The sequence below is a fragment of the Strongylocentrotus purpuratus genome, unplaced genomic scaffold (assembly GCF_000002235.5).
Source record: "Strongylocentrotus purpuratus isolate Spur 01 unplaced genomic scaffold, Spur_5.0 spur5_scaffold_17, whole genome shotgun sequence".
NCBI lineage: Eukaryota > Metazoa > Echinodermata > Echinoidea > Camarodonta > Strongylocentrotidae > Strongylocentrotus > Strongylocentrotus purpuratus.
The window spans coordinates 5,410,895-5,423,122 of record NW_022145602.1 but is presented as its reverse complement, the minus strand read 5'-3'; the positions used below and the strand labels follow the sequence as shown (position 1 = coordinate 5,423,122).

At 37.2% G+C, this 12,228-nt stretch overlaps 1 protein-coding gene across 2 annotated transcripts in view; it reads right to left on the bottom strand.

Annotated features, from left to right (window-relative positions):
* LOC577091 (metallophosphoesterase MPPED2) overlaps positions 1-2,065 on the bottom strand; it is a 37,250-nt gene extending 35,185 nt beyond the window's left edge. For both annotated transcript variants that reach the window (XM_030988535.1, XM_030988536.1), the window contains exons 1-2: positions 2,034-2,065; positions 1,205-1,389 (exon numbers count right to left, since the gene is read on the bottom strand). In XM_030988535.1, coding sequence (XP_030844395.1) covers positions 1,205-1,389; positions 2,034-2,044 — 196 coding nt within the window. In that variant the 5' untranslated portion in view covers positions 2,045-2,065. The remainder of the gene's footprint in view (positions 1-1,204; positions 1,390-2,033) is intronic.
* Positions 2,066-12,228: the final 10,163 nt, after the last annotated feature.

Genomic DNA, 12,228 nt, shown 5'->3' with positions numbered 1-12,228 from the left:
GTATTTTGTTAGGATTGTTACAACTTTTTGAGTCAATTGTTTTTTTTTTAGAAAGGCAGATACACTGTATTTATAGTTTCTATTTTACCATTGGAATCGGGAAGTGTTTCCCCGAGATAAAAGTAAAACAGATTGGAAGCGGGAAAGCTCGGATATATATAAAATCATGTGGTTTTTGCAGATTGTTGTTTTTCTTTTCAGCTTATACATGTATATTAAGCTAATACTCTGTACATTTGAGTCATAGGTCATTTATATACAAGTAAAATTCATTTGTTTTGTACAATTGTATACATATATGCTTACAGGTAGTAAGGTTTAGTTTTTCTTTTAAAGGGAAACAAAAGGATATATTGATGGTGATTCTCTGTTTACAAGAGGAAAGGATAGAAAATATCATTTTGAAAGATGTTTAATGTGTTAGATGTTTGGGTAATCAAAGAAAGGACAATGCCTTATAAAATGAGGACATTTTATTTGTAAGGGGAAGACTAGTTTGTAGGGATTTATTTTGAACTTCTGAAACTCCCCCTCATATCTATGATTCATCCCTTTCATATTAATAGGTCATCCCTCATTTACATTCACCCTTTTCATCCACCATCCTTTCATCTGTCTATCTCTCTTTCTCTCTCATTGGTTTCAATGTTCACCTGATGCAGTCAAGCTTATAGTATAATTTACATATACCATGAATATTCAATATATACCCTTTGTTTATGTTTGAATATTCAAGAATACTTTGTGATGCTGATTTATACTTGTATGGGACTAAATGAATATTTATTGGTTTCTTCTACTTTGCATGGAATGTATGTGGAATGCTACATAGAATGCTGTAATGCTTTGCTACATTAAAACCTGGTCAGTTAGCCAGGAGTTATCAATCGTACAACATGTCTGCTGGGCTGCCTCTGTGTACTTAAGAGTGCTAGGAATTAGTTAGAACCACAACCCTACACTAGGAACCCTGATTTAAAGCCCCACTGCACTAGTTTGGCCAGGAGGGATTATACCTCCCTGCATGGTCACTGACAGGGGGTTATCTCATCAAATCAGCTCTCAATTAACATAAGAAAAAGGGGATCATGGGGAACCAATAGTCACCGATTACATGTAGGTATTGTTTGCTATGTAGGGCGCAAGTAGCTGTAAGTAGTGCAGTGGGGCTTTAAGTGCAAGAAGAAATGAAAAAGAAACTCACCTTTTGGTTTTGGTGTGGCTGGATCAACAGGCGTCACAACGTCCACCTTCTGTTTGTAGCGTATGGTGTCCCATACACGCGTGGGATTGTTGGTTTCTGGGTGGACTGTGATCTCCTTGGATTGCTCGTCGGATTCTGGTTGCTTTGCCGACAAGCTCCGCCCACTGGCCCCTTTTAACATCCGCCTGAGAACGAGAAAAAGATTCACAGGATATGTCAAAGATCTAGGAAATTCTTTCCATTTATAGTGCTTCAAATGTAATTAAATTGAAACAAGGTGACATTTGTCTGCAACTTTACTAAAAAGGTTTTGAACCTCAACCATTGGAAACATTTTGTAGAGCTCTTTCAGGATTTTTTATTTGAAGAAAAGGGATCTAGCAGTTACATACATGTACATGTACATGTCATGTTTTGTTTTTCTAATTTAAATGCACAGCTCTTTCTCACATTTCTGAATTTAAATACTCTACACACCCAGTCACCCAGGTTCTATTTTTTATAGCAAAGGACAAGATTATTTATCAACATAAATGTCCAATACAACAATGTGTACTTTGTGGAGTCTTTTTTTGGACATTACAAAAAGTGAGTTATTGATATAGACAAATGCTCATGTACCCTATGGCCTATACATCATACATGTATGTTATTACCACTCAAAAGTGTCCCGACAGTAAATTTCACAGATCTATAGGACATACATGTGTACATGTACAAAGTATATAATCATAAATCCTGCAAAGTTCTACAGAATTTGATGTTGGCTGCAAATGGGACAAACTGTAGTACCATTAAACATATACTGTATGTGTAGAATAGAACTTACCTAAACGACATACTGAGTCAACTCTGCAAAGAAGCTTCAAGCAATAGCGGACAGATCTTCTTGATTCCAAGACGAGTTAAAATGACCAAAAGCACAGCAAAACAAGTTGGATCCTTCTTCTAATAGATAAGTTCTATTTGTGTTTGTCTTTTAACGGATTTAAGGCTCGTTCTCTAATTCAAATCTATGAATACATTCCAGGCAACTTTCTTTTATTTCACAGAATAAGTTGAAATTATCAATCCTGGTGATTGGAAGAAAATTTGACGTAAAGTTGGTTGCGGAACGCAAACTAAGCACTAACTAAATGGAGCTCCCCTGTGCATGTGCAGGCTGTGACTTTATTTCATGGGACCAAGCTAAAGTAACTAAGTAGATCTAAGTAGTGAGTGGTGAACTTCATTCAGATTTGTTTTCTTCTGCTGGCTTAAGCCTGCCGCCCTGGCCTTATTGTAATGGTCTATTTGGGACATTACACGCACAGAGTAAGACCAAAAGCATTCAAGCAGGAAATGTGACGTCCTTCCTTATTGTTGCACAACCATGGCATTACGAAATCAGTTCCTGGCCTGCCGAGTAATCTATACTGAGCTTACTGGCATGGCATGAATCATCAATAAACAATAGGGTCTACACGGTACACCCACATCTGCGATAAACGGCTCACAGTCATCTGCTACGCCGGTTGGCCCGCCTCCTATGCTGACCAATCTCCGTTGCGGGTGACGCGAACAAAATAAGCCTCATATCCTATTTGGAAGTTAAATCACTTTAAAATTCGTGAAAATCTTTACCCGCGAACAGCTCTGAGCAAAGCTGCGGTGTAATATGTCCGATATACAAGGATTTGTGGCGTCTTGTGATGTGTAATCTGGCAAAATACGAAAATATTACAATCCATTCCATGAAAATCGACAGTCAAAGTCGGCTGCTCATTATTATTCTTGACATATTTCTATCACTAGAGGGAGTTTTCATATTATGAGCCAAAGAGATTCGATCATACACGTATGTCCTCCGTAGGAGGACTAGAGGGCCACTAAAATCGTGACCTTTGACATTTCATAGGTTTTGCATTGGATGCATTATGGGGGTTTTGTCCGATTTGAACGACGGTTTTGGAGGGTCAATGAATATTCATGAGCAATGACGTAAAAAATACGCCAACTACTGTTTGTTGATTGGCCATCGACAAAATGTTTTATGTATTAGGTCATGCATAAAACATTTTTTGCATTCCCAGAATTCCCTACGATTTGGGCAAGAAAATGACGAAAAATGGCGGTTGTATGAACTGCGACTTTGAAGTTTTTCAATTACGAACAATGAAACATTTTTCTTGTAAGTGAATTTCTATTATCATAGAAGTTTGTCAAATACATCTCAGTTGAGCAGAAAATCTTCAGGCGAACATCGACATCAAAGTGATATACGGATACCAAAAAAAGTAAGTAAAGATCCATTTTGTGTGAAGATCTCTGAAATGATTGTGATGTGTTCGTCGTTGCAGTGAGGGGCTCTCTGCATTGACACAACGTATTATTCCCTATCCCATCCCTTTCTTTTGTCTTACCAAGAATATTAACTGATTGAATTAACTCTAATTTAAGTCGTCGACGGTAATATTTTTAGAAATAATCAGGAGTTTACCGTAGGTTATTTCATTACAGCACATCTCATAATTTTAAGCTAAGTTCACAGCTTGATTACCGATAGTAATCAATGGTAGATGTAGACCTGTTGTAGACTGCGCAAATGGCTCATTGCTAGTCCAAGCCGATGCGATTTCGTCGAGCGGTTTATGATTTTCAATTCGCCGGTGCTAGCCGGCTGTAACACTCCACCAAGAAGCGACTGCGTTTCCTGAGCTGGCGCGGATATAACTTTACAGTGTAGGCTACACTTTAGTCTTACTGTAAAGCCTAGGCTAGTATTCATAGCACAGTCTAGCCTGAATTTTCTGTCTCTTTCGTTCGTTAGCCTCTGATTTGGGTAGAGTCGGCTCCTCTCTTTTAGCCAACCCTACCCAAATCAGAGGCTAACAAACGAAAGAGACGGAAATTCAGGCTAATTAAGGCATAGAGTCTAGGTCTATATCTATAGATCTAGATAGACTAGGCCCTGGCCTAGGCTAGGGTCTAGTCTAGATCTAGTCATGCTAGTGTGGCATTATGTATCCAGGTCCAGCACTTAGTTCGGATGTAGGCTAGATCTAGATAGACTAGACAAGAACAAAAAAACAAAAAAGGTGTCTCCCCCCCCCCCCCCCCTCCCCACCTCCCACTTCCCCTGATTTCGCTCTTAGGCCTATGTCATTGTGCCTTGTTTGAAATAATTAGTTTTTTTTTTCAGGATTTTATGCCACCCCTTAGTTTTATGTTGGTGAGAATTCTGGATCCAACCCTACATATGACATGGATATTTCTTTCTCTAAAGGACATGAACAAAGTTATAAACTGATAACTAATGCATGCATTTGATATTAGCAGGAACCTTACTAAGTTTCTGTTTTCTTTTAATTGTAGATGCTATGGAACAAAGAAGCAGATAATGATCACAGAAGTGCAACAAAGAGCACCAGGACCTGATCAACAAATGTATCTAATCAGGAACAGGACACCTAAGACCTAAGTTGAACTTTGGCAAGGTATGTTTGTATGAAGTTCGAAAATATTCAGGCTGTATAATCTAAGCCCATGCGAACACCACACTCGACTTGGACTATACAAAGATTTGGGGAACTGTCATCTTGTGTTGCATTATATCTTGTAATTCTCATTTATTCTCTAGCTTTTTATTTCGGTGACAAACTATGGTGTTGCTACAGTTTATTCTCTCAGCATATTAAAAGATGTACTCAAAGGTACTTTTCCTAAATATTACATTATATCTAACAAACTTTTGTTCACAAAAGTCTAGCAAATAATAACTTAAAATGAATTGGAAATTACTTTTAAAATAATTGGAAATAAATTTAAACCTTTACTCTTCTCTTCAAAAAAGGCCCTATCAGATAGACATAAGTTTATCATTTTTTAATAAAATTAAAATGCAAGACCTAAAAAAAGTGGGGAGGTACTATTTTTGAAAATCCAATATAATGCAGCAGTTTTAATCTTATTTGATTTCTCCTCTCTTTTTGTTTTTTATTATGCAGGTTGTCCCATGCAGAAGCTTTGATTCCCAGGCTTCTTTTGTACAAGTCCCTTGTCTATCCTCATCTGTTCCGGTGTCTGGGATCCCTACAACATCTCAGATGTCCAGGACGCTACTTCACAATGGGGACCACAAGAGAACCAGCAGTTTGACTGAGATGATCAGCACCTTTTAGTTGCCTACTATATCTACAACTACAAGGCACTCTGCAAGAAGACTGGGAATGGTGCACAAGATAGTCAATGGTCTCTTCGCTCTCCCTTGAAAATTTCCCCACTGCACTACTTATAGCTACTTGCGCCCTCTATATAGCAAACAATGCCTAATCGGTGCCTACTGGTCTCCCATGATCCTCTTTTTCTTATATTAATTGAGAGCTGATTTGATGAGATAACCACCTGTCAGTGACCTTGCAGGGTGGTCTAATCCCCCTGGCCAAACTAGTACAGACGGGCTTTAACAAATCACGAGCAGGAAGTACCATGACATGACCCTCCAGTTGCACCAAGCCAGAAGCGACATAGACAAGTTTGTATTTGCCCAACACTCTGTCCCAAAGTTAATGGAACTGACTTCCAGCAAATATAGTGCATGCTGACAGTCCAGCTGCCAGGGACTACTTCTGAGGCATCTACTCTCCTTATCCCTCTTAAAAACAGTCTGTCTTCCTCACACCACTTGTAATCTTTAGTATTAGTTCATCTTCGTGATAGGCTACAACGCCTTTTGAAGATTACCAGAAGAATAAGAAGAAGATATATCGAGGATCATGAAAGTAATCATATCTTCTTTTAAATGCGTGTACATGGAATATAGTTTTTTGATATTTAATCTTAAGTCAAGTTCTGACAAAAATATTAGAGATGCTGAACTGGATAGTAAATTGAAGGGGGGGGGGGGGTATAAAATGATGTAGTTCAATAGTAATACTGTAGTAATATAATTATACACTGTCGCTCATAAAGTTGGAATACTTTTGTTTTACCCCAATTTATGGAATTATTTTAAAATAATTTAAAAATAATAGATCTAGATAATAGTATACATTCTCAGATCTTATTTTTAAATTATTTATAAAATAATTCCATAAATTGGGGTAAAACAAAATATTCCAACTAATAGTAACAATAAAGACAATGATCATGATAATAGTAGTAATAAAATGATAATACAGGTAGTAGTAAAATCAACAACAATAATGTCCAATGTCAGATAAAGTACTCATAAAACTCAGTATATACCTGTTCTTTACATAATGAAATAGCATGTTGATATTATTGAATATTTTTTTCAAAATCTACAGTAAACTTTTACAACTGAAAAATTTGAATTCAAGAGACAGCCCCCCCCCCCCCCCCATCCATTTGCCATCCTTTTTGTTAATGTCATGTTGGATTTAAAAAGATCTTTATAGAAACAAAATATGTTCATAAATGAGTTCATAAATGTTAATAAATTAGTTGATACTGCTTAATTCTGTTCTTTTCATTTTCTTATTTTGTGAAATATATGTGATGATGCTGGTGATTATGATGATGATGTAGGCACTCTGTAATGATAATGCTGTATGACTGAGGTGAGATGGGGTCTGATGCAGTCTTGTGTAGAATTGAGTATGGTGTTCGACCTTTTGATGTTTGTTTATATCTGGTATCAGCGAGATAGATTTAACCATCGTTCCTAATGAGAGAGAAAGCGGAAAAGTAACAAGAGAGTGGGCAAGACTAATGTATAAATACAGTATAAAAAATGGTTTACAATAAAGATGAGGGGGGGGGGGGTTAAATAAAGAATAAGTCAATGCCAAAATGATGAAAGCATAGGTAATTGGGGTGTGGATGGGGGAGGGAGGTTAATAGAGCCTATGGAAATGTCAATATTGGAAGGGGTCCCTGTATTGAAAATGTTACTGTTGGGGGGGGGGGGCAAATTTCAAGAAAATCAGTGGCGACGAATGCAAAAATTTAAATTTCATTGGGGATGGGGCACAATATGAAGAACATTGAAGTCGAGGTGAGAATGATTGGACACTAAAAATATGAATATATCACTTGTTAAGTCGGCTAAATGATCAGTGCAGTTTTTTCTGATTTAAAAAATATTTAAGTTAATAAACGAACAAAAAAAAGAGGTAAAAAATGAATTGAGGTACCACAGTGAAATGGGGTCATTATCTTTGCCTTTTAACTGAACTGAATTTTTTTAATGTACTTTCCATCCTGGTTACAGTGAAGTTTGTGGCCCCAACTAAGTCAACCATTTAAAAGTTTATTAAACCCCCCCCCCCCCCCCCCCCCCCAACACACACACCTCCCCAACTCTGCATGACCTTTGTTCTACATTTATCCGGCCCAATTAAGGATTATGTCAATCTAGTAACGCATGCGCATTGTCTTTTTTTCATTGCGATAATATGCTAATAAGTGGAAAAGAGCTCATGAATATTCCAAATTTTAATTTAAATATTTTGCGCGCTACGCGCAGTCCAAAATCCCCATTTCGCTGGTGCACTAAACATTTGTCGTCTTCATAGGCTAATACATGAAAAGTGGAAGCAGTGTGCACTTTTGACCCTCCAAAATCTCCCCATGGCTAGACGGATGCAGAAGCGGAGTTGAACCCCCCTGTTATGAGCTTTGTTTTCAAGTCGAGTTTTCTTCATTATCAGTGCTTATAATATTGTTTATCCCGAAACTTTATATTGGGCCTCTTAAAACAAATATAACTTATCATCATATCCTTGTTTTTAATCACAGTAGTATATAACACATTTTACTCCGAACCGATGGAGGGAAATTCTTGAATCGCTTCATGGCACAATAATTTTGTTTGAGTGTGCCATGGATTAAAAGTGTTAATAAAACTTAATAACTTATGTAGCCTATAGGCCTAGCCCTATGAAGGCGAATTATTAAAGGTAGAACCTAAGGATGTCATTTTTTTAATTCCTAAGACTTTGTTTATTATGCACAAAATTAACTTCATTTCTTTTTCTTGGGGGGGGGGGGGGGTCACGGAAAGAGGGGTTGACCCCATCAGTGGCATACGCATGATTTTTTCAAGGTGGGTGTTTTGGAAAATTTGGAAATCGCGCCGACCAATATTAAGGGGGTAGGGAATATTCACAACAACAACAAACAAACAAATCAACAACAAAAATGAGGGGGGGGGTTAACCCCCAAAATCTTTTCTTCGTAGAGAGCACTCGAAAATCAATCGATATTCACTCCTAAACAAGTGATCACTGACGTCACTCCTAAGAAAGTGAAAATAGAGTGAAAATGCACTCTTTTTTTTAGAGAGAGTACGATTGATTCGCAATTCGATGTCAAAGGCTTAACGAATCCTTGCCTCAGAATTAATATCCGTTTCGTTTATTCTATTCTATCACGGTGGCATACAAAGTTAAATGAAACATACATGATTATAATTATATAGCTTTGAAGGCGAGAAATCCAAACAAGCCCTAATATAATATATATGTAAATAGGAAAAGGAATAGAAAAAAGATAATAATATAATAATAAACAGAGAAGGAAAATAAACGAGTTGTTTTGTTTGGCAAGACATTGATCTACCTTTGCCACACTCCACCCAGGTGAAGTAAATGGGTACCTGGTAGGAATTTATTCCTTGAAATTGAAATTGAAATGCTAGAGCGCCGTATGGCAGCCGTGCTAAAGCCCGGGTAATAATCGGGAGCGTCAGGAGGGTCAAATCTGACTGACATGAGCGCTACAAGAACCCATTATTATTATTATTATTTTTTTTTTTTAAATATATTTCACAGATTTTAAAGGCTCCTTATGAAAGCACAGTAGGCCTAATTTGGCGTTTACTCCCTCGAACTGTACTCACTTGCTGTACTTATTTTGTTACTTTTTAGTAGCTCATAAATATAATCATTATAAATGGGCCCATATTTCAAAGAATGAACTTACCAACATCTCGAGTTTATTTTCAATGAGGTTTTTAAAAGTTTTGAAGGTGGTCAAGACGCCCTCCCTCTAACCGAAAAAGATGGAATAATAATAATATTCCGTTTTTATATATAGCGCTCAATACATCGATCCAACGACGGATGTGCCTATAAGCGCTCTACAGATTACCCCGATCATCGGATTCAGGCTTATACCCGCACACAATTTGTGCACATTTTTCACTCCCTGCATGGGGATCATTCCAGCCAGTCGCCATTTTACAAGCGCACACGTCTTGCTCGTCCAAATACATGAACTTTCGCATCCTATACCGGGTACCCATTTAACACCTGGGTGGAGAGTAGCAAGTGCAGGTAAATATCTTGCCAAAGGATATTAGTGCCGTGTCGGGATTCGAACCCTCGACCTTCGCATCTCCAGTCAAGCGCCTTAAACCACTTGACCACGACACTCAGGCGGCAGGGACGGAGAAGGAAGACATTACCAAAAAATTGTCAGGATTTTGTCTTCTTCAAAACTGGCTTGTCACAGAAGTTACGGACCTGAGAATCCGATCCTGTTGTATTCTTTTGAAATACAGGTATTATTTTCCCCATTATGATTAAGGATTGGTCTGTTTCGATCCGACCTGTTTATTTCTATAATTATGAATATGACATGGGTAAACAAAAAATGTTTTAAAATGTTCCAGCTATATATACCTAGTTTGTTTGTCTGTTTTAAAATGATGTTATTGTTGACCATATCGATTTTGCCAAACATTAAAGCTAATCTTGAGGACTTGAGCTCTGGTATGTGAATCGTATTTTTAGAGAAAATTGCTATATGATTTATTCTGGATTGTTTATCCTGCAGTAGATTGGTTATTTGAACCAATGCAATGTAAACAAACGCACACAAAATCACTGGGCATCATCTTCGATAAAAACCTCAACTCCCATTTGCACATATCGACCAATGTTGGGCCTACTTTAATACACGGAATGCTCATTAGACATTACTCAGCCACTATGCATTTTCTACCAAAATTGTTTGGCACATGTAATTTATCTGTATTCTTGAACATTCAGTGTAATTAACTTTCGTTGGATTCTGTGAGAATTTATTTTGTACATCGATCATGAATGGTCTGACAAAGGGATCAAAATTCAATGAAATGATTAGGGACAACTTCGGGACAGATTCATCAACTTTACCACCAACATGGAAAAGAACATTTAGATGAAGAGCGCCACCTGCACACAAACTCTCTCTGAATAAAATTTATTTTAAACAAAATGAAGGCTACCCTTCACTCCGGGGATTGAACATGATAATCATTGGCTTAGCGTAGGTGTAGAACAAAGGTATAACCCCCGGGTTCAGCCACGGAAGGGGCACCGGAGTCGTTGAAAGAAAGAGAGAGAGAGAGAGAGAGAGAGAGAGAGAGGGGAGGGGGGGGGTACCACGTTGCCCACTGAAGGGATGAAACACAATAGACTCGACAAAATCGTCTTGCAAGGGGGGCGGGTGGGTGGGTCGTATTGAGATATTTTCACTTTTTGCATTGATCCCTAGTTTTAAGGGGCAAGATTTTTTTTCTAGGGGCGTCGTCATGTTTGAGACTATACCAAGGTCATTGAGAAATGTCGCAATTAATTAAAAATGAGCCTTAATATAGCTATTTAGCTGTTTCTTTGTAACAATCCCAGAGATCGAGTGGCGTGACGTGACTCAGGCCACCCCAATCACACACACTTTTTTTTTATTTTAACAATTTTGTTTTATTTCTCCAGATGTGTAATACAAACCATGACATACAATTGAATAAAATAAACGTGTTCAATATTGATGCTTTTACATAAACATAATTAAACACAAACTTATTTGCAGTATAATATAACTTAACAACAAAGTAAACGTATAAGTACCTAAACATAATATGTCAATTGTAAATGTTATTTACTTATATATTACAAAAAAAACAAATCTGGAGATAATTTTACTGAAACAATCCTGCCCCCTCCCTGCCCCCTACATCACACAGACATACTCACCCTCTATCACACAAACATACTCACCCACTCACACACATACTCACCCACCCACCCACCCACCCCCCCCCCCACACACACACACACACAGTACTCACTCAGTGGATGTCTGCCAACATTCTCAACTTAAGAAAAATATACTAAATAAGTTATCCAGGCCGCAAAATCGAGTTACGCTTTTAACAAGCTCACGGTGGAGAAGAAAGCAAATCTTAATTAATCTTAAGCTGCTCCCACTTTAAAAAATGTGATCCTAGCTTTCCCATTTTAATTGCTATTTTCTTTTCCTCATCCCTATACTTAAAAATGCTTTTTTTCATCTTTTCTAAAGTTAGTACTCGCCCCCCCCGATCTTGACATAAATGTAACATACTTCACCATGAAAATGATAGTATTACACATTTTTATTCTATATGAACTACCTACCAACCCAACAAATATATCTCGCCATTCTAAATCTTTAATTTCATCTAACTCAAAAAGTTGTATTAAAGCCTGCCATAACCTTTGAACGCTCCCACAAGATAAAAATAAATGTTTGTATGTTTCTATTTCCTGCTTACAAAACGAACATAAATTATCACCAACAAAACCAAATCTATGAAGATGCTCATTAGTGTATATGGCTCCATGCAATAATTTAAATTGAAATTCACGTTGTTTTCTAATGAGTATAGTAATTCTTGGTCTAACAAATATTTCTTTTAATTCTTTATCTATAAAATCATAATCATTTTGCCCATCCCTTACCTGCAAATCATACGTTCGTTGCAGTACTTTGATGAAATAATCATAGATTGTTCTTGAACCCACATCCACAAACTGTATTTTTTTACTAGAAATATGGAAATAAGTATTAAAGCTTATCAAATCAACCTCGAGGAATTCTATTAACCCTGAATCATCCTTCCATAACCTGGGTATCGCATCATAAATATCAATAATCATAAGCAAATTATTACCTTTCATACCGAGGTTCATAAAATATTTAACAGGCTTAACATGACCTTTCTCAACCAAATGATTCAGTTGAACAATCCCTCTTTCAAACAAGTATCTATCAAA